The sequence below is a fragment of the Callospermophilus lateralis genome, chromosome 19 (genome assembly GCF_048772815.1).
Source record: "Callospermophilus lateralis isolate mCalLat2 chromosome 19, mCalLat2.hap1, whole genome shotgun sequence".
NCBI lineage: Eukaryota > Metazoa > Chordata > Mammalia > Rodentia > Sciuridae > Callospermophilus > Callospermophilus lateralis.
In genome coordinates, this window is record NC_135323.1 from 26,682,478 (window position 1) to 26,704,114 (window position 21,637).

Genomic DNA, 21,637 nt, shown 5'->3' on the forward strand with positions numbered 1-21,637 from the left:
TCACATGGGACTGTGGGGGGGAGCTGGGACCTGGGGACGGGTTCAACCCCAGGACCCAAAGCAGAGCACGGCCAGCGACACTCCAGACCCAAGAGCCTCAGAGGCTGCCCGCTGGCCCCTGCGGGAGGGGCTGTGTCAGCTGATTTCAGTGTCGCCCGGGAACCCGTGGAACAGGGCCAGCACAGTGCTGGCCTGAGGGGGAGGCCAGACGCGAGAGCCACTCTGCCCAGGAGGGGTGACAGTGGCCCTGAGCAGCTGAAGCAGGACACGCTGCAGCCCCCATTCCAGCTCCTCCCTGGCTGCTGGTCACAAAGGAAGGACAGTCTGGCCCTAGAGTGGCCAGAGGGCACAGGGCCAGCATGCGGCCGGGTCCCCCAGGGTCCTTCCCTTGCTCACTGACCTCGGGTCCCCCAGGTGTCCTTCCCTTCTCACTGACCTCGGGTCCCCCAGTGTCCTTCCCTTGCTCACTGACCTCCGGGTCCCCCAGGTGTCCTTCCCTTCTCACTGACCTCGGGTCCCCCAGTGTCCTTCCCTTGCTCACTGACCTCCGGGTCCCCCAGGTGTCCTTCCCTTGCTCACTGACCTCGGGTCCCCCAGGTGTCCTTCCCTTCTCACTGACCTCGGGTCCCCCAGTGTCCTTCCCTTCTCACTGACCTCGGGTCCCCCAGTGTCCTTCCCTTCTCACTGACCTCGGGTCCCCCAGTGTCCTTCCCTTGCTAACTGACCTCCGGGTCCCCCAGGGTCCTTCCCTTCTCACTGACCTCGGGTCCCCCAGTGTCCTTCCCTTCTCACTGACCTCGGGTCCCCCAGTGTCCTTCCCTTCTCACTGACCTCGGGTCCCCCAGTGTCCTTCCCTTCTCACTGACCTCGGGTCCCAGTGTCCTTCCCTTCTCACTGACCTCAGGTCCCCCAGTGTCCTTCCCTTCTCACTGACCTCGGGTCCCCCAGGGTCCTTCCCTTCTCACTGACCTCGGGTCCCCCAGTGTCCTTCCCTTCTCACTGACCTCGGGTCCCCCAGGGTCCTTCCCTTCTCACTGACCTCGGGTCCCCCAGTGTCCTTCCCTTCTCACTGACCTCGGGTCCCCCAGGGTCCTTCCCTTCTCACTGACCTCGGGTCCCCCAGGGTCCTTCCCTTCTCACTGACCTCGGGTCCCCCAGGGTCCTTCCCTTCTCACTGACCTCGGGTCCCCCAGTGTCCTTCCCTTCTCACTGACCTCGGGTCCCCCAGGGTCCTTCCCTTCTCACTGACCTCGGGTCCCCCAGGGTCCTTCCCTTCTCACTGACCTCGGGTCCCCCAGTGTCCTTCCCTTCTCACTGACCTCGGGTCCCCCAGGGTCCTTCCCTTCTCACTGACCTCGGGTCCCCCAGGGTCCTTCCCTTCTCACTGACCTCGGGTCCCCCAGTGTCCTTCCCTTCTCACTGACCTCGGGTCCCCCAGGGTCCTTCCCTTCTCACTGACCTCGGGTCCCCCAGTGTCCTTCCCTTCTCACTGACCTCGGGTCCCCCAGGGTCCTTCCCTTCTCACTGACCTCGGGTCCCCCAGTGTCCTTCCCTTCTCACTGACCTCGGGTCCCCCAGTGTCCTTCCCTTCTCACTGACCTCGGGTCCCCCAGGGTCCTTCCCTTCTCACTGACCTCGGGTCCCCCAGTGTCCTTCCCTTCTCACTGACCTCGGGTCCCCCAGGGTCCTTCCCTTCTCACTGACCTCGGGTCCCCCAGGGTCCTTCCCTTCTCACTGACCTCGGGTCCCCCAGTGTCCTTCCCTTCTCACTGACCTCGGGTCCCCCAGTGTCCTTCCCTTCTCACTGACCTCGGGTCCCCCAGGGTCCTTCCCTTCTCACTGACCTCGGGTCCCCCAGTGTCCTTCCCTTCTCACTGACCTCGGGTCCCCCAGTGTCCTTCCCTTCTCACTGACCTCGGGTCCCCCAGGGTCCTTCCCTTCTCACTGACCTCGGGTCCCCCAGGGTCCTTCCCTTCTCACTGACCTCGGGTCCCCCAGTGTCCTTCCCTTCTCACTGACCTCGGGTCCCCCAGGGTCCTTCCCTTCTCACTGACCTCGGGTCCCCCAGGGTCCTTCCCTGCTCACTGACAGGAGGTCGTAGCAGGAAGAAAGATCATAGCAACCGCCCAGGGGAACGGCGGCGGGTGCCTCCAGTGTGGGAGGGGCTGGGAGGGCAGGCAACGCCAGAGCTGGGCAGATGACAGCCGGGCAGGGCCTGGCTCCCGGCAAAGGAGCCCCAAGCCACCAGGGCAGCGCTGCCCGCAGAGGCCCTGAGACCATGGGCTCAGGAGACCCAGGGGCCACAGCATACTGGGGCTGCAGCCGAGGTCACGCCCAGGAGCATTCCTGACTCTAGCGCTCACCTGGCCACCCTTGGGACCCTCAGGGCCCTGCCCTCCAGATGTGCCACTGGCCTGTGTCACCACCGGGCAGCCCCCAGACAGCAGGGGCAACTCGGCCGAGGAGGTCCCTGCAGCTGTGCTGGACCCTCTCCACACACCGGCCAGCTGGTTCTCACAGCCCTGGGTGACGCCAAGACAAGGATGCCCGGTGACAGTGACGCTCTACTTCCGCCTGCAACCCTCCCACCCCGTCCCCTCCTCCCCTCTGCTCCCCTCTCAAGGTAGGGCACCCGTCGTCGGCACGTGCCCCAGAGCACAATGGCCTGGTCACAAGGGACTCGCCACAAGTATCTGCGCAGCGAGTTACGGCAGCAGCTGGGCGTCGCGGGCAGTGGTGGGTCCCCACCTGACCACGGCCCCAGGACCTGGGAGCAGGACTGGCTCAGAATGTCCCAGGCAGGGCTGTCCCTGTGGACGTCCACTGGCTTCCATCTGCCTCTTGACCCAAGTCCTGCTCGTCACCGCTGACCTCTTGGAGGTAAGAGAGACTCCTAGGAGACCTCAGGAGGCAGAAAATAGACTTTATTCCAAAAATATCTGTAAATACTGTTCTAAGGAAAAAGGCCAGCAGTGACCAGGGTGGACGAGGCCGTGACTTCTGATCCTCGTCCACTGGCTCCCAGCCAGGCTGAGCCCCCGAGCCTCCTCCAGCAGGCAGTGAGCACGGCGGCAGGACGGGGCGGCAGGAGGGCTGGCCGCTCAGCGAGGAGCCCGCGGGGTCTTGGGGGCTGCTCAAGGTCCTCGGGCTCAGCGTGGCAGCAAGCGGTGGCTGTGTGCACGGGGTCATCCAGCACAGTTTCACAGGAGCCCGCCTGGCTCACGGCCCAATGGAGGTTCACGTGGGTCACTAGGACACACCCAGAGCCCCCTGGTCGCTGAGTCCTGGCAGGCCACCGCCTGAGACCAGACACATGCTGAGGCTGAGCCTCCCTGGACAGCCGTCCTGGGCCAGCCGGGCCCCGGAGCCCTGAACAGGTGGGTGTGCCAACAGTCGTCCTGCGCCTTGGCCAGGACCCCTCGGGAGCGTGGCCTGCAGAGGGCAGTCCTGTCCCTCCAACACCATTCGAGAGCCCCACCAGGTACTGTGTCCCCGCCCTGCTGGGCTGCCCCGGCCAGCCCTGGGAGGGTCAGGCAGGAGGTCAGATGAACGACTTGGCCAGGGTCACCATGTGGTCCACACCACAGGCCATGTCCACGGGCTCACCGGGCATCGTCACCTGAAGGAATGAGAGTGAGACACCCTTTACTGCGGGCAGCGGCCGCAGGGCCACCAGCCTTGTCAGCCTCTCGGGAGGCCGCTCCCTCGCTGCCCCGGCTCCCGCAGGAGGGGAGCTCACAGCACCAACAGGCCCTTGGGCACAGTGGAGAGCGACCCAGGGACAAGGCACCCCAGCCCCTGCCCACAGGGCAACCATCCCGGCTCACGTCCACACCTGGGACACCTCTGGGGAAGCAGAGGCGTGTCCTGCACGTGCGCATCCCAGAGGCCGTGGCCTGAGGGCCGGTGTCATGTCTGTCCTATCAGAGCAGCTCAAGAGGCCCTCGCTCCTACCCTGTGGGTCCAGTCTGGGGCAACCCCGCCGGCCACTCCACCCACAACCCCACTGCAGACGCAGGCTGTCCTACTCACAGGTACCCTCAGGGTACACACGCAACACACGGGCATACATGCACACACGCACGCACACACATACGCGCACACACACACACACACACAGCTCTGCAGAGACCCCCAGAGGGAACTGGAGACACCAGCACCGGCCGCTGCCCAGGGAGGAGGTGGCGCAGGAGGCCGCCTTCCACAGCGCGGCTGTAGTGACTTTCGAAGGCACCTCCTGAGCTGGCCGTGAGCCACAGGAGACGAGCTACAACTGAAGAAGGACCCCCGCCCCTTAAGCTCTGAAAAACACCTCCTGCCTGCTGTGTCCCCACTACAGAGCCCGGATGCCCCCGGCAGCTGTGGACAGGCCGCTGACCCTCTTGGGCCACCTAGAGCGCGCTCCCGGGGCCACGGGTAAGGATCTGCTCCAGGCCTGGCAGCCCCCGTGCCCAGGACAGGCTCTGACGGGGATTCTTGCAGGGACAGGAACACGTGCAGGGCCACTCCCTCCAGCTGCGCCCTCACCAGGCCCCCACAGGGAGCCGACCTCACGGGAGTCCAGGACAACAAGCCACGAAATCCGGGAGCCTGGCCTGGCCCCAGCCACCCCTTCACTGTGGCAGGGGGGACAGTCCCAGGCCCCGCCCCGCCCCAGGCCCAGCCCCTCTGCATGCTGAGCAGGCTGCTCCCCGGGTCCCAGCGTCCACCAGGCCTTACCCTCCAGGGGAAGTACTGGTCCTCCAGGCGGCCGATCCCCAGGCACCCGCGGAGGTTCTTGCCCCACACGAACAGCTCGCCCTTGCCTGGGGGAAGAGGACAGCGGCTTGGTGGGAGCTGGCAAAGAGCCCGTCCCAGGAAACCGGCCACGAGGACAGACCTTCTGTGATCAGGCACAGATGTCCCCACCCCGTTCCCCCAGGGCTTCCTGAGAAGGGAGAAGCCAGTGTCTTAGGCACCGTCCCCACCCTGCCGTCCGACCGTCAGACCCCCGGGTGGCGAGTCTGAGGAATGCATGGCCCAGCCCAACCCTGCCCAGCCCTGGTGACCCTGCCACACACCAGGCCACTCCTGGCTTCCTAAGCCACAGAGAGGCTGCTCTTTCTGGGTCCCCCGGGGCCTGCCTGAGCCAGGCCTGGGCCCATGTGCTTTGAGCTGGGGACAGGGCGGTGACAGGACACAGTGATGGGACCCGACCTAGATGAAGAGCTAGAACTAAACAGCCCAACCCACCCATGACTGCAAACCACAGAGGCCACAAAGGACAAGGACGCAGTCCACGGGAGGGTCCCGTGTACTGCTCAAGTACAGTCTGTCCCCCAAATCCATGTGGTGGGCACTGGTCCCCCAGGATAATGGTAAGGACAGTGGAGGGGCCCGGAAGGAGCAGGCGGTCACCAGGGCCTGGCCTCATGAGGGGCTAGTGGAGCTCCCGTGAGGGCTGCCACAGACGGGCTCAGGCTGTTCCCTGCGTGTGCCCCGCCAGGGTCTCAGGGACCCGCCTTCTGCCAAGTGGCAGTGCCAAGCCAGGGAAAGCCCCCAGGTCTGGCTCTGCGAGGCACCGGGAGCCACCTGTCCTGCCCAGCACTCATGCTCACGGCCACTCTCAGGTCATGCTGCCACTGGGAGCAAAGAAAGAAAGACAAAGGAAACTGCCCAGGCCTGGGGTCCCGTGGCTCGGGAGGCTGAGCAGAGAGAGCACGAGTCCAAGGCCAGCCTCAGCCACTTAGCGAGGCCGCAGCGACTTAGTGAGACCCCTCCTCTAAATAAAGACCCAAAGGACGGGGTGCAGCTCAGCGTGAAGCACCCCAATGGCACCTCCCTGAGGAAAAGGGACCTTTCCCAGGAGAGGCCTGAACACAGGGGTCATCGACAAGTGAGCTGCCTGGTGCAGTCTTACTGCCCAGGGAAACCCACAACTGGAGCACCCAGAGGCCACGGGCCGTGCCAGCCCGGAGGCCAGTGGGACAACTTGTCATCTGGCCAGGCTGTCCTGTGATGGCCCCCAGCACTTTGGAGCAAGGAGCACTCCACCTCCAGAAACCACAGGGGTCTCCAAACTGCCTCTGGCCACCGCGTGCCCGACCTGCAGGGGTGGCCCACCCACACTCTCCATGGACTCACCCACCTCTGCCAGGGCTTCTCACACGGCCAACTGGTGCCCTCAAGAGTCACCCAAACATCAGCCTCACCCCAAACCCCAGGAACTGAGCCCAGTCCCAGGGGAGGAGGAGACGAGGTTGTTCACCTGCAAGCCACGGCCGGCTGTCGGCTGTTCCCGGTCAGCCCACCCCGGTCAGCCCGTCCAGGTCAGCCACCAAGGCATCATGGGCACAGAGGGAAGGGAGCATGCGGGGGAGCACCTGGGTCCTGCCAGCCGGCCACTTACTAGAAAGGGCAGCAAAGTGGCTGAGCCCACAGCGGATGAGGGAGACCTGGACGTCCGGGTTGAACTCGGTCAGGCCGAAGAGCGTGGGCGGGATCCTCTCCGGAAGGGCAGTTTCCACGAGGCTGGGTCCTTTGCCAAGGATTCCGTAGCCCCAGACAAACACGTGTCCTTCCCCTGCGCACAGCAGGACGGGGTCAGCGGGCCACCCAGCTGAGGCTCCAAAGAACAGGCTGAAAACACTCCTCCTGTACCGGCTTCAGTTCCTGCCTCAGTGTCCGCCCAGCCGCTGGCCACCCTCGGAGCCCAGAGCCCACGTCATGCGGTAACCTGGGTGGGGGCAGCCCCTAAATGACCCAGGAAGCCCACACGACCTCCTGAAGCTTGGAGACAGCTGTCCCTATTAACGGACCCAGGTCCTCACTGAGCAGACACATAACACACACAATTCCTGGCCAGACCCTTAAACTTTAAGGAAAAAACGTTTTTGTTGGTACCAGGAATCAAACCCAGGGGTGCGCGCCCGCCGAGCCACGTCCCCTGAAACAGGCGCTCTCCAGGTCCCCTGCGGTCTTGCAAAGTTGCTGAGGCCACCTTGAGCCTGGGGTGCTCCTGCTTCTGCCTGGATATGGTTTTCTGACACCAAGTTCTTGCTTTTCTCCCCAGACACTGGGAAACGATGGCTCAGGCCAGGCAAGTGCCCCTCAGGCCTGTAGCTGGGGCGCAGCTCAGGGAGCGCACGGCACAAGCGAGGCCCCAGATTCCAGCCCTGATACCCATGCCAAGGTTGGTGCTCCTCGGTGTGCCACACATTCACTCTCAGGGCACAGACCTCGGTGTGCGACACACTCGCAGGGCATGGACCTCGGTGTGCCACACACTCACTCTCAGGGCACGGACCTTGTGTGCCACACGCTCACTCGCAGGGCAGGGACCTCAGTGTGCCACACACTCACAGGGCACACAGTGGCAGTGCCCACTCTTTCATTCCTGGCTGGAGAGGGGATCTGGCAGGGATGAGGTAACAGGGACCCTGCGCCCTCGAGGTCTGCTGGAGTGACAGGCTGAGCAGCTCTCTGGCCACATGTGTCATGAACTTCATCAGGCTCGGTCCAGCGGATCATCCCATGGCCACGTGAACCTGACAGCCTGGTGGACATGCCCACCAGTCCCCAATGACTGCCCAAGGGGGTCTCACCGTTCAGTAAGGCACAGCCGGTGCCCCCGCAGGCCGCCTGCTTCACAGTCCCCACTCCTGAGAAGGGCAGGCACCGAGGGACGTTCACCTGCAGCGAGAAAAGGCTCCAGGTAGGACAGGCTACGTGGGGGGTGGGCCACACCAGCTCTCTGTCCACCCCAGGGCCATCTCCTGAGCACCACACAGGCACAAAGCCGGGACCTAGGGACCTGGATGCACAGGGGCTACAGGACCAGCCCACCCTCAAAGAGCACTGGCTGGCCCAGGGGCCACAGTCAAGGTCAACCTCAGACCCCATGAGCAAAACGCAAGGGGGATCCAGGGGTCTGAGTGGCAGAGCCGTGCAGGCCGGGGAGAGGCAGCCAGGGGGGCATCCGTGCCTGAGGCCTGAGGAGAAGCAAGAACCAACCAGGCCAGGGCAGAGCGGGGAGCAGGGCGTCCACCTGACGCAGGAGAGGACAGCCGGGCATGAAGCCACTCAAGGAGCTCACAGGAAGCCAGAGCAAAGGGCCCGCGGCTGTGGGTGGCACAGGTGGCCGAGGAGAGGCACCCTGCACAGGCCGTCCTCTGGAGAGTGAACAGGCAGCTGGAGGAGCCCAGGGAGCCCCGGGGAGCCAGGGAGAGTGGCACTCAGGAGCCCGGGGTCAGGGGCAGGTGAGCGGCAGAGGGACACTGAAGCCACAGGAGAGATCTTCTAGTGGGAGATGCAGAGGCCAGGAGGGGCGCCCACACCTCAAAGGGCCAGCGGGGGAGGAGGAGCAGGGGCCACACCAGGGAGGAGAGGGAGGGCCAGGGCACGAGGACAGCTGGGAAGGAGCGCGTCCCTGCAGCGCCACGGCCAAGGTCAGAGATGGGGCGGGAAAAGGCTGTCCAGTGCCCTCCTAGTTCCTCTGGCTCCAGGGAGGTCGCTGGTGGCCCTCACGGGAGCCATGGACAAGCTGACAGGCAGAGGCAGACTACAATGGATTGGGACAAGGACTTGGGGACAAGGACGAGAACTCGGGGACAAAGACGTGGGGACAGGATGCAAGCATGGCTGAGAGTCCCCCTGGGAAGGGCAGGCCAGAGGGAAGGAGGGAGGGAGGGAGGACAGGCACAGAGTGGACAGGACCCAGCAGGTGCACTGAGGTCGAGGGGAGCCAGCCCCAGGGCAGGCCCTTGGGGGCCGTGACAAATAAATAAGTACAAGTTGTCTCAGCCACTTGTAAGGCGGCTTGGTGACCAGGTCTCTTGCTGTTCCAGCCCCTGAGGACCCCTCTCCTGGGTGAGGCCACCCAGTATAGGGAGCGGCACTTCTAAGAGGAAGTCACAGGACACCGCCTGGTCAGCACCCTCCTGACGAGGCCAGCTCCAAGGTGAGCCACCCCAGAGCAGCCCAAGAGGAGGGACGGAGGCGGCCAGGCATTGGATCTTGCCAGGCCAAGCACCAGAGCAGTGCTGGGCTCCGTCCAGCAGGGCCCTACCTCCCCCAGGCACAGCAAGGAGGCCGGCAGCAGAGCCCAGGGCAATGCAGCCCTGGACAGTCAGGGATGCAGCTGGCCACCTGGCGCCCAGCCACGGTCCCATGTGTTGCTTAGTTCTCTGATTCGGGGTCACATGTCAGATAATCATGGCTAACGGTGGCTCATGCGACTGTCCTCACAGGAGGTCGGCATGGAGAGGAGCAGCACTCCCTTGAGCCCCTGCCCGCCGTCCACCTCCCACAGATAATGCGCCTCTAAACGACTGGCCTCCTCCCCTGTTGGGTGCCAGGGCACTCAAAGTCCACACGCAGCCTCCGCCGGCCATCAGGCCGGACACAGAGGAGGCAGCTTCCCCATCGGCTGACCTCTGCGTGGCCTTACTCAGGTCTGTTACAGCCTCTGCAGCCAGGCGCGGTGGTCACCCTGTTACCCAGGACTCAGGAGGCCGGGGCGGGAGAGTCACCAGTTCCAAGGAAGCCTCGGCACTCAGCAAAATGGAAAGTGACAAAGGCTGGGATGTGGCTCCGCACGCCCCCACGCACCCCCGGGTTCCATCCCCAGGACCACGAAAGATAAGTGAAAGTAAACAAAACCCTGAGTGTCACCAACAATTCCATCGCATCAGGGAACACAGTGTCTCTGGAAGACACACACTGACCCCCCGGGGATGAGCAGGTACCTAGGTCATCCCAGGGCGGGGACGCGGACACTGGGGTGGGGTCCCTCCTGTCCTGGAACCAGACTCGGGTAATGGCGCAGCCTGTGAACACCCACCACCCGCACGTGCTCTACAGGTGGGCGTGGCACGCATGTCACCCTCCCCAGAATGGCCGTTGGCTGGCAATGGCCACACAGGCACACGGTGGAAAGACCAGGCCAGCCTCCACCTTCTGCTCCACAGACAGTCTCCCCCAAGACCCTGAGTCTGCGGCTTGTGGCCCACTTCACAGGGCGGGGCAGGGGACCGGGGCAGGGCCCCCAAGATGCTGCTGGCCTGGCGGGCCATGCAGTCTTAGCTCAGGGTCTGTGTCATATTGCCGTCACGGCACACAGGACATCACAGAGACTCGGCAGCCTGCTTCAGACCCTCTGGGAAGGAGGACCTGAAGCCCTGACAGCACCCCTGGCCCCCAAGCCCACTCCCTAGGCCCCCACAGGCCCCAGAGCCCATTCCCTAGGCCTCCACAGGCCCCCGAGTCCACTCCCCAGGCCCCCACAGGCCTGTGTTCCCCGCCTCCCTGCATGCACCTGAGTGGACTCGGTGACAGAGGCCAGCTGCAGATACTCCGAGTTCCCCCAACCAAAGAGGCCTCCGTCCGCTGACACGGCCAGGCAGCAGTCCCCGTAGGTGGCGACCTGTACAACCTTTACTCCAGCAAGGTCCCCTCCTAGCTTGGTGGGCACGCTGGTGACATCGTAGTGACCGAGACCTGGCAGGGGAAACGTGCACCTTCAGTTACTCGCCCTTCCTGCAGGCTCGCGCCAGGCCAAACACAACGCTGGCCCCGACAGCACCCGCACAGAAAACCTGGCCTGCCCTGCTGGCCACACACCTGCTCCCACGAGGGAGGACTCGTCACACACAGCTACTCTTTTTTTTTTTTAATATTTTTCAGTTGATGGAACTTTATTTTATTTGCTTATATATTTGAGGTGCTGGGAATGGAACCTGGTGCCTCACACGTAGGAGGCCAACACTCTACCACTGAGCCACAACCCCAGCCCCACAAATGGCATATTCTTAAGACCCAAAAGGCATGTTTTTAGGAACCTTGGATTTTTTTTTTTTTAAGAGAAAGTGAGAGTGTGTGAGAGAGAGAGAGGTAATTTTTTTTAATATTTATTTTTTAGTTTTTTGGCGGACACATCTTTGTTTATATGTGGTGCTGAGGATCGAACCTGGGTCGCACGCATGCCAGGCAAGCGCGCTACCGCTTGAGCCACATCCCCAGCCCAACCTTGGAATTTTTTAGGTCAGAATCAAGTTAGAAACTTTGTAAGATAAGCACCGGATGCTGTGGCCCACGCCTGTGATCCCAGCGACTCAGGAGGCTGAGGCAGGAGGATGGCGAGTCGGAGCCAGCCTCAGAAACTTAGAGAAGCCCTAAACAACTCAGCAAGACCCTGTCTCTAATAAGATGTAGAGAAAAGAAAAAGGGCTGGGGATGTAGCTCGGTGGCTCAGTGGCCCTGTGGCCCTGGGTTCAATGCCTGGTGCCCCAGATACACACATACACACACACAGATATACGTAAGAGCAGAGGCTGGGACTGGCCCGTGGTAAAGGACCCTGGGTTAGATCCTAGTGAAGCAAAAACATGAAAAAGGAAATTTAGAAAAATTAACATTACTAAACACCTAAGGAAGGGGCCTCCACACACAAGTCAGGGCCACAGGAGCGAGTCGCCCTGCAGGGCCAGAGCAGGACCAGCAGTCGGGGTCAGGGCTAGCCAGCTGCAGGCTGCGTGTCCATGGTCACAGGCAGCAGAAAGGGGGTCACAGACAAGTGCAGGGGACAGCACTCCCCAGGAGCAAGGGGGACGGGGCCCAGTGGGAGGCTGTCCTGGCCCCCAGGGCCACACCACAGCCTCTCATCACGTACCTGTCTGCCCATCGGCGCCCCATCCACAGGAGTAGACCTCGCCTCGATCCGTGAGGAACAGGCTGTGATCCTGTCCGCAGGCCACCTGGAGGACACAAGCGGACAGAGGAGACACGCTCAGAGTCCCCAGGCCCACTCTGCCCTCTGGCCCAGCTCCAGCTCAGCCTCAGCCCCAGGCCCCTTCACCGCTGGAGCCCGAGTCTGCACTGGGCCTCCTGCCTCTCCCTCTCCCCACACCAGGGCTGCTTCATTCCCAAGGCCCACTGCCACCCCACGCTGGTCTCCAGACCTGGTCTCTAACTGCCTCAGGACAGACTCAGGAGGTCTGGTGACACCCGAAGCCACTGTGGGTGGAGGATGGGGACTTGAGCCCACAGGCACCTGGGGCTGTGCAGGAGGCTCTGTCTCTCTCACAACCCCTGACCAAGCCCCCACGGCCCCCACTCTGCTGGCCAGTCACTCTGGACCCCAGGGCTCCCTCCCTGCTCCTCTCCTGACCCCCCCCCACCAAGCCTGGCTGTCCTGGGGGTCTGTGCCCCACCCTCCCAGACTCCCCTCCTGGCCTCCACGCCTCCCCCCTCTACTTCCCACCAGGGCAAAGTCGTCTTTCTGGAAGGTCACGACTTGGCAGCCACCTCCCCTGGAATGCACTCCTTTGGAGATGCTGGAGATGAACCTGGGCCTGGCGCACACCACGCACCCCCCGCCCTGCTGAGACTCTTGACAGCCCACTGCCCAAGGACGAGGCCCACAGGGCTCCACTCCCTGCCAGTGCCAGACCGTGTGTCGTCCACTCCCGCCTGCCCTCCTGACCGCCACCCACACCTCAGGCCTGCTTAGGCCTCCAGAATGCCCCTCCCCTCCTGCTGGGCAGCACCCCAGCCTCAGCAGGAACACCTGTGGCTAAGTGTTTATCCTAAGTGGCCATCGGGTGCCCGGAGACCACCCCACAGGCCCCTACTCTAGGTGGATGCAGCTGGGCAGGCAGCCTGGTTTCCATGGGAGCCTCACCCCCGCTCCAACTCTTCTAGACCCCCATCCCAGGGTTCAGCAGGAGCCTGGTCTCCAGTGCAGGCCAGGAGTCCTGACCAGAGTAACCTGACCCTTCAGGAAGTTCCCCTAACCGCCTGCCAGCACCCCGCCCAGCAATGACCCTTCCAAAGTGTCCAGGGACAGGAGGAGCCCGTCTCTTACCTGGACCACCTGCCCATCAAAGTCCTGCATCCTGTGGATCTTGTGACTTTCACTAGAGCCAAGAAGAGGAGACGTGGCCATCAGCCCTGCACAGGCCAGGCCCCATCACCCTGGCTGGTAGCCTAACCCCACGAGCACAGGGCCACCGTCAGAGCACAGCAGGCCTGGGGGGCACAACCCACACAACGAAACTCAAGGCGTCTCTTCCTCCCCGCGGTATTGGGGACTGACCCAGGGGCACTCTGCCACTGAGTCCCTTCATTTAGTTATTTATTCTGAAACTAGGTATTGCTAGGTCGCCAAGGCTGGCCTCCAGCTTGCGCTCCTCCTGCCTCAGCCTCCCACACAGCTGAGGGTTACAGTGTGGCCACTGCGGCACCAGCTTAATGTGAGGTTTTTTAAATATTTTTAGTTGTTGGACAATAATTCAATTTTACTTATTTTTTTATGTGGTGCTGAGGATCAAACCCAATGCTTCAGGGCTGGAGATGTGGCTCAAGCGGTAGCGCGCTCGCCTGGCATGCGTGCGGCCCGGGTTCGATCCTCAGCACCACAGACAAAGATGTTGTGTCCGCCAAATGCTAAAAAATAAATATTAAAAAAAATTCTCTCTCTCTCCCTCTTTCTCACTCTCTCTCCCTCTTTCTTAAAAAAAAAAAAAAAAACCCAATGCCTCACTTGTGCTGGACAACGCTCTGCCCTGAGCCACAGCCCAGACCTCGACATGACTTTTGTATGAGGCCAGAGACTAGCACTTAGGCCACCAGCATCAAGCAAGGAACTAGTGGAATTTTTTTTTTTAATACAAAATGAGAAAACTGAAATGAAGGGAAACTTTTTAAGTTAAGCAATTTGAAAACGTGGTTAACTTAAATAATTCCCCTTCATTTAAAGTAAAAAGGTTATAAAAATTAATTCGGCCGGGCGCAGTGGTGCACGCCTGTGATCCTAGAGGCTCGGGAGGCTGAGGCAGGAGAATCAGGAGTTCAAATCCAGCCTCAGCAATTTAGCCAGGTGCTGAGCAACTCCGTGAGACCCTGTCTCTAATAAAATTCAAAACAGGGCTGGGGATGGGGCTCAGCGGTCAGTGCCCCTGAGTTCAATCCCCAGTACCCCCCAAAAAATTAGTTCAAAAGGTTTGTACACATGACGACCAAGGCTCACCCCTCACCCCAAGCTCATGTCTGGGCCCACCCTCAGCAGAACCGCCCCAGTGCTCCCCCCAGGGGTACGGAGCCCCGGCTCTCACCCTGCGGCCACTCAGGTCTGGGGGCAGAGCTCGACACGCACCTGTAAACTTCATTCTCCACGACCTTCCGGCCACACTGCCCGTACGAGTTGTTCCCCATGCTGAACACTGGAAGGGACACAGCCGACCCAGTCCACCCAGTCCACCCAATCCACCCAGTCCACCGCACAGGCTCGTGGGATCCCAGCAGGCCAGGGCCGCCAGGGTCTCCGGAGCTGTCCCCCACAGCTGCCCATCCGGACTGCCATGGGGCTCCCTCCTGCAATACCCACCTCGGGGGACACCTCAGGCCTTCTGGGTCCCCGTGCCCTAGTCCCACCTCCTGGGAATTCCAGTGTGGGCAAGTCCCCATCCATGCGCCTGTGGCCAGGCTGCCCAGACACCAAAGACCCTGGTGAGGGCCTCGTAAGGCCACCTCTGCCTTCCCCCCATCAGGGACCTCGGCCAGGAGGTGAAACGGGAACAAAGCGGCTTTGCTGCCTCTCCCTGGACACAAGCCCTCTGCAGAGGGACCTCGGTAGGGCATAGGGACCTCAGCCTGAGAGGCCACACTAAGGGAGATGCGAACAAACAGACCCTTTGTGCACACACAGCCCGGTGCAGAGACCTCCCGAGGAGCTCAGCAAGCCTACCAATGGCCCTCCCACGGGGGGGGCACTCACCTCCCTCGCTGTCCGTCAGGACCAGGGAGTGCGCCCTGCCACAGGACACCTGCAGCACCCGGGTCTCCTGAGGCCTGTCCAGGGGCAGCGGGACGGGTGACGGCTCCAGGACGTACTCATAGCCCCTGGCTGCAGAGGACCGCAGGTCAGAGCGAGGCAGCGGCCGAGGCCACCTCCGGCAGCAGGAACCACCGTCCACCACGTTCCCCACAAAGTCAGGCGGGAAGCGCCCGGCGCCCGTCGGGGCCAGGAACCCAGTGGTCACTGAACCACACGCTGGGCCTCCTTGGGAATCTCCTGGGGCTCCGGAGGCTGCGGCCAGTCTGGACAAGTCAGTGATCCGCTAAGGGAGACTTAGGGTGGGGAGGCTCAGGGTGGCACCTGCTCTGCATGGACCAGGCCTGGGCTCCCCCCAGCGCCGCTCAAGGCCTAGTGGGCCAGAAACATGGAGGGCGGCCTCTCAGGGTCAATGATGCCCGACCCTGACGCCAGGCTTCTCTGGTACAGAGTCTAAAACAGCCCAAGACAAAACACACGTGCGCTCTGACCCAGGCAGAAACAGACTGCAGGTGGACGGGGACACGGGAGGCCCGCCCGCTGTGTAGGTGGACAGGGGTCTCAGGACGCAGGAGGCCTGCCCGCTGGTGTCGGGCTGATGGCTCCTGTCTTAAGAGTAAAACTGCTCTGTGGTGGCACCTCAGCTCACAGCCACCTTGGTTCCTGTGGCTCTCGTGACAAGGCCTGCTTCCTAAACGTCTTCGGTGGCCGTTCCTGACCCTTTACATCTGAAGCCCCAAACGTGGGGACCAGCCCAGGGTCTGGAGGGCCCACTGGCCTCCTCCCAGGCCACGTCCAGGCACGGACACCTGGGGCCAAGTGGGAGCAGCCACTGCCCACCCTGGTGCCCGCCCTGCTGCCGAGGGTTCCTGTTGCTGCTGAACAGGGTGAGCTCCAGCTGGCCAGGCTCATGAGCCAGCCTCAGCCCCACTCCGGCTGGCGGTCCCCAGGCCAGCGCAGGCTCCTGCGGCCCCGCACCTTTGTCCCTCCGGCTCCTCTGAAACCCGAGCTGGGAGTCCTTGTTGAGCCCCATGCCCCACACTTTGGTGACGTCCTTGGTCCTGGAGGACAGCAGTGTGAATCCATAGCCACAGGCCGCAGAGGAGATCTGAAAGAAGTCCCGAACAAAGAGTGGTGACAAACCACACCCATGTGACCAGAGGTGCACCTTGTTCACCCCCAAGTTACCCACAAACCAGGACTCCCATCCCACCACGAGGCCATCAGGGGCCTCGGCCTGCTCTCGGCCCAGCCTGCCACCTGTGTGGCCGGAGGGACGCTGCCTCTCCAGGGACTCCGGAAGCAGGCGTCCGCTGGGTGGCCCTGAAGACGGTGCCACAGCAGCTGGGGTCCCGCAGCGACAGCACCTCCTCAACCATGGGGCACGCAGGTGACCGAAGCCCCTCGCCCCAGGCTGTGCTGCGACCCCAGATGAGCAGAGGGGAGGCTGCCCCAGGGTGTCACAGGGACAGAGAAAACAAGGCCCAAACAAATGGGAGACAGTCCTGCCCACTGAGGGGAGGAGCACAACAGTTTCCATGGCAACTCCGCACACTGAACCCCCTCAAAGCCCCAGCAAGAAGGCTGTGGAGGGATGTGGCCCAGGGTCGAGTGCCGGGGTCCCATCCCCAGCACGGCAAGACACACAGGGCTGGCTGGAGCCCAGGGTCAGCACCTGCCCAGCAGGCACAAGGCCCGGTTCAACCCCAAGCACCATAAAAATACCTAAGAACCCAGAAGGGATTTTTGCAGAAATGGACAAGCCAAGCCTAAAATTCAAAGGACCCAGAGGAGGCAGATCATTTTTTAAAAAGGACAAGAGCCAGGCACGGTGGTATATGCTATAACCTCAGCTACTAGGAGGCTGAGGCAGGAGGATCACAAGTCCAAGGCCAGCCTCAAGAGCCTAGTGAGAACCTGCCTCAGAAGGGCAGAGGGTACAACTCAGCGGTAGGGTGGCCCTGAGCTCCGTCCCCGTCCCCACACACGGGGAGGACAGGGCTGGGCAGAGCTCCCACCTCTAAAGAGCTGGAGGGCAGCCTCCTGACCGCAAAGCTCACCACGAGCCACAGACATCCAGACAGTGACCAAGACGGGTCATTCTGACGTAAGGGTGGACACAGCTTCATGAAGACAGCTGGGAGTCCAGAAGTCAATCCTTGCCTTTAGGTCACCCCGTTTCCCACAAGGGAAGGACAGGTACGGTTGCTTGGACAACAGACCTCGGACCCTGCCTCACCCCACAGGCCCAAACCAGCTCACAGGGGCTCAGAGACTTAAATACAAGAGCCAAAGCCACCCAGCAAACAAGGGCGCAAACTTGGGTCTGGCAGATCCCTTAGATGAGCCACCAAAGCACAACCTACAGCAGAAAAACCGGTTGAGGAAATTCATCAAGATGGAAAACGTCCGCTCCTCAAGACACTGCCCAGAAAACAAGCACTGCCCAGGAAAAGCCAGGAGAACCCTGCGGTCCCGTGCCCAGGGCCCAGGACTGAGGACTCAATACGGCCAATCGGCCAGGGGGTCAAGTAGGGAGGCTGAGGCAGGAAGACTGCAGGTTCCAGCCAGCCAGAGCTCGGCTCAGCTCCCATCCGGGGCACCTCGCTTGTCACCCATGTGGAACAGAAGTCCCCCTTTCTCCCTTCCCCGTTTCTGGTCCAGAGCTCACTGGCCGACGGAGCAGAGAAGTCAGAAGCCGCACTGGACAAGGTGCCTCCTTTTCATGGCCTACCAGGGCCTCCATAGCCACAGAGGCAGGCCCAACCTCATGTCAGCTTCACTCTCCAGAGTGTTGGCCTCCAAGAGGGTCCTCTGGCTGCCACCCCTACAGATATAGGACCTGCCTCCTTCCCAGGTCGAGGTCACTCCACCGTCCGGCTGGGCTCGCTCCTACTGACTCCTTGTCCCTAAGGAGTCCCCAGCCTGCCCCCAGCAATCCGTGCTATACGCCTCCCAGTCCTCCCCGACCTCCATCTCCCCTCCTTCCTCCCTCCGGGGCCTCCCCCTCCTGTCCTTCCTCCCTCCCCAGCCTCCCTTTCCCTCCTCCTCTCCGGCCTCCCCCTCCAGTTCTTCCTCCCTCTCCAGTCTCCCTCTCCCTCCTCCTCCTCGGCCTCCCCCTCCCTCCCCAGCCTCCCTCCCCAGCCTCCCTCTCCTGCCCCCCCCAACCCGCCTCACTCCCCCGGCGCCCAGCGCACCCTCTCCGGCAGCTCCAAGCGGTAGGGCAGCGGCTGCACCCTCCGGCGCGGCGGGCGGGCGCGCGTGGCAGGCGCGACTCTGGGCAGCACGAAGCTGGGCACGCCTAGCGCCCCCGAGAAGCTGAAGCCCCACACGAAGACGCGGTCCGTTCGGGCCGCGCGCTCGCCCACATACTGCAGCACCGGCGCCTCGGCCTCGGCCTCGGCCGCCTCGCGCCGGCTCCGGGAGCGCCTGGCCGCCGTCCAGTGCCCGCGCCCCTGCCACGGGCCCGGCCCTGTCAGCCGCCGCCCCAGCCGAGCCAGCGCCGCCGACGCCATGCTTCGCTTCACGCCTCAGCCGCCGCCGGGCGCCGCCATCTTGCGTCACCCTTGACTTCCCGTGTGGGCGGAAGCGGCCGCCGCCATGTTTGCTGCTGGCGGAAGGCGGCGAAGCGGACCAATTCTTGAACCCAGGGGCCCAGGGCCACCTCTTCGCCTCGTACTACTCCAGGCGGCCCGCCCTGGCCTCCTGGGCTCCCTGACCTTCGTCCTTTCTCAGCTGGCTCCTTGCAGCCGTCCCCACTCCCGTCGCTCTTCTCAGGCTCTCACCTTTAAAATAGGAGGCTGAAAAACTGCAGCGACTGCGCGGGCCGCGGCGGCGCAGCCTGGAGTCCCGGACTGGAGGCCGGCGGGGCGGAGGCCGGCGGGTCCGGGGTGCGCGCTGCGCCACCGCGCCCAGTCCTTATCTCGCTTTCTGCCTGTTGCTGGTCCTGGAATTCACCCAGGGTCGCTGTGCTCCCAAGGCCAGTTCAAAGGATTCCCCTGTGCAGGGATGCGCCTTGTACCCCTCCTGTGAAGCCTGAGCCACCTCAGTGGGGCTCAGACCTCAGGTGACAAGCCAGCGGGGACAGGCGTCACAGTTTTCACTGTTAATGCAAGATAGAATGCTCAGCCGAGCCGGGCACAGTGGCGCGCGCCTGTGATCCCAGGCCAAGGCAGGAGGATGGCAAGTTCAAGGTCAAGGTCAAGCAACTTAGAGAGGACCTGTCTCAAAACATTGAAAAAAAAAAAAAAAAAAAAGACTGGGATGCGGCTCTGTAGTTCAGCGCCCGTAGGGGGGAGGGGAAAAAAAAAGTCTGTTCTGCGACGGAAGTCCCATTAGAGGGTGAGGGAGCTGAAAGCCCTTTTGGAGCACAGTGGGCTGTGACTCTGGCTTTGTCCAAGTACCTGCTTTGGTGCCACCACAACAGAATCAAACCTTTCTCAGAACGTGACCCACCTCTGAAGACTGTAGGCAGGACCTGGTCCCTGGCTCTGGGACATGTGGATAAGGGAGACTGTGAACATGGCTATGGAACATACATGTTTATTAAGTGTATGTTGGAACCCAGGGCCCCCCACACACCAGGCGAGCCTCTCCCATAGAGCCCCCCAATCTGTGATTTTTTTTTTTTTTTTTTTTTGGTACCAGGTATTGACCCCCGGGGGGCCCAGGGGCACTTATCCACTGAGCCACATCCCCACTCCTTCTAATTTTTGAAGCAGGGTCTCACTAAGTTTGTTTGGGGTTTTGGTTTTGGTTTTTGGTACCAGGAATTGAATTCAGGGGCACTGAACCACTGAATCCCGTCCTCAGCTCTATTTTGTATTTTAGAGACAGGGTCTCACTGAGTTGCTTAGCGCCTCACTTTTGCTGAGGCTGGCTTTGATGCTCCTGTCTCAGCCTCCCCAGCTGCTGGGGTTACAGGCGTGCACCGCCATGCCTGGGCAATTCTTCACGGTCTTTTGGGAAGGACTGTCCTTTTATCTGTGCTTATGTTTTTTCTGATTTCATTTGATCTTAAATGTCTGATCCTTCACAAAACTGGAAATGATGGCAAATAGTAAGATTTTTGAAAAATATTTGTCAAAATTTAAAAATCAACAGCCCTAGGTAAGACTTCCAAACATCTAAAACATTTTGCTTTTAAGGAATATCCAAACAAGAAAGCCTTGGTTTAATAAGATTTGGGGACCAAAGGGCAAACTGCAATGTGAGCCCCAGCCAGCAGGTGGCAGTGTGTGCCCGTGGATTCTGTGGCTCCCGTTGGTGGGAAGGATCAAAAGTCTGGGGCCAGTTGAGATTGGTAGTCACAGCCGGGATTTTGTATTTACTATTGAAGCCTAGTCGGTTGATCCCTGGTACGTCTAAATAAATAAATAAATTTAAAACTCTTGTTGGCTTTATAGACGCTCTATGGGGGCAGGGACTTCCATCTTTGTCTAAATTTTTGCTTGGAAAAGTTGATTCCACAGCAAAACATCAGCTTTCCTAATGTCTGCTAATGTCACCGAAGCTAAATTTCACCTCGAATGGACTTTTTCTTGAACGTTTTCTATTTTTTAAATTTATTTTATTTGTATTTGTGGTCTGTTTTGCTTTGCTTTGTTGAGGCGGGGTCTCCTGATGTTGCCCAAGGCTGCTCTCCAGCTCCTGGCCTCAAGGAATCCCCCTGCCTCAGCCTCCCAAGCAGCTGGGACCAAAGGCTCCTACCACTCTGTCTGGCTGTCTGATATTTTGAGGCAGTTGAAATTCTTTAGTCTCCCAAAGAGGGAACTTAATTAGCCTTACGTGTTTTCATGGTTTACCTGTTTTTTTTTTTTTTTTTTTTAATGGTAGGGATTGAACCTAGGGCCTTGTACATTTGAGGCAAGCACTCTACCAACTGAGCTGTATCCCCAGCCCCATGTTTTACTTTCTATTCATTAACTTTAATTATACCACTGATAAACTAACAGTTCCTTTATTTTAAAAAATATATATATATGGGTAAGACCAAAAGCCCCTTTACCCATGTAACTCTACATATGCATTACCATGGAAAAATATTATTTTTGTTGTGTTTAAAGAAAATGTTCTAATATGTATCCCATATTGCAGTTTCTTTTAACCCCAAATTAACTTGGAGACACTTCCCTAACTGTTCCTTTGGACCTGTCCCCAGCTCTCACATTGTTGCACTTTAATGTAAATTAACCACTTTTTTGGGGCGCGAGGGGTACTAGGGAACCCAGGGTCTTGCACATGCGAGGCACGCACTTTAGGACTGAGCTGCACCCTTAGCCCTGAGCTAACCACGTCTCATTTAGCCATTCTTTTGGTGAACATTTGGTTTGTGTATGAGTGGTGTGAGGCCAGGCTACATATTTATTGATAATTCCAGAGGTTGTCTGAGGAGGCGGGCGTTAAGGCGCACCCTGTAATCCCAGTGGCTCTGAAGATCAGAAGTTCAAAGCCAGCCTCAGCAACAGTGAGGCACTAAGCAATTTAGTGAGACCCTGTCTCTAAATAAAATACAAAAAATAGGGCTGGGGATTTGACTCAGTGGTCGAATGCCCCTGAATTCAACCCCAGATACCAAAAAAAAAAAAAAAGGTTGTCTGAATTTATGATAAATGTCCAATACAGCAGTTTTGTTTTGTTTTGTTTTTGTTTTTTCTGTGCTGGCATTGAACCCAGGACCTTGTGCATGCCAGGCAAGCCTCTGCCCCAGAGCTGCAGCCCCAGCCTCACAGTGAATGTGCTTGAACATGATTCCCTGTGCATCTCTGTGAGGACATCTCTTGGGTTGATGTTGATAAATAATAATTCAGGTTCATAGAAAAGGTTAGT

At 60.5% G+C, this 21,637-nt stretch overlaps 1 protein-coding gene and 1 long non-coding RNA gene across 6 annotated transcripts; one reads left to right on the forward strand and one right to left on the reverse strand.

Moving 5' to 3' along the window:
* The first annotated feature begins 2,322 nt into the window (after positions 1–2,322).
* On the forward strand, positions 2,323–10,903 carry LOC143385480 (uncharacterized). Of its 2 annotated transcripts, XR_013154591.1 has the most exons (6): positions 2,323–6,308; positions 6,576–6,710; positions 7,052–7,171; positions 7,491–7,693; positions 8,826–8,938; positions 9,432–10,903. It is a non-coding gene; the product is annotated as an uncharacterized LOC143385480 (long non-coding RNA). The 2 variants fall into 2 exon arrangements; XR_013154590.1 differs by having other exon boundaries at positions 7,052–7,693.
* Positions 2,908–18,951, reverse strand: Rcc1l (RCC1 like). 4 transcript variants are annotated; one of them, XM_077106128.1, is made up of 11 exons: positions 18,595–18,951; positions 15,788–15,917; positions 14,753–14,881; positions 14,132–14,198; positions 12,842–12,893; positions 11,648–11,732; positions 10,295–10,476; positions 7,584–7,671; positions 6,389–6,562; positions 4,720–4,805; positions 2,908–3,619 (listed from the first exon to the last, which is right to left on the reverse strand). In XM_077106128.1, the coding sequence occupies exons 2-11, from the start codon at positions 15,840–15,842 to the stop codon at positions 3,542–3,544; spliced, it is 996 nt and encodes a 331-aa protein (XP_076962243.1). In that variant the 5' UTR covers positions 15,843–15,917; positions 18,595–18,951; the 3' UTR covers positions 2,908–3,541. The 4 variants fall into 4 exon arrangements, with proteins under 4 accessions (XP_076962243.1, XP_076962241.1, XP_076962244.1 ...); XM_077106126.1 differs by lacking the exon at positions 18,595–18,951 and adding an exon at positions 18,007–18,379; XM_077106129.1 differs by lacking the exon at positions 18,595–18,951 and adding an exon at positions 17,656–17,712.
* Between the last annotated feature and the right edge of the window lie 2,686 nt (positions 18,952–21,637).

Excerpts from the sequence above, each read along its gene's own strand:
- Rcc1l (XM_077106126.1), bottom strand. The coding sequence starts at position 18,324 with ATGGCGTCGGCGGCGCTGGCTCGGCTGGGGCGGCGGCTGACAGGGCCG. Across the intron at positions 10,477-11,647 it reads GGGCGCCGATGGGCAGACAG|GTCTCGGTCACTACGATGTC; the intron begins GTACGTGATGAG and ends TTCCCCTGCCAG. Across the intron at positions 6,563-7,583 it reads CGGCTGTGCCTTACTGAACG|GGGAAGGACACGTGTTTGTC; the intron begins GTGAGACCCCCT and ends TGCTGTGCGCAG.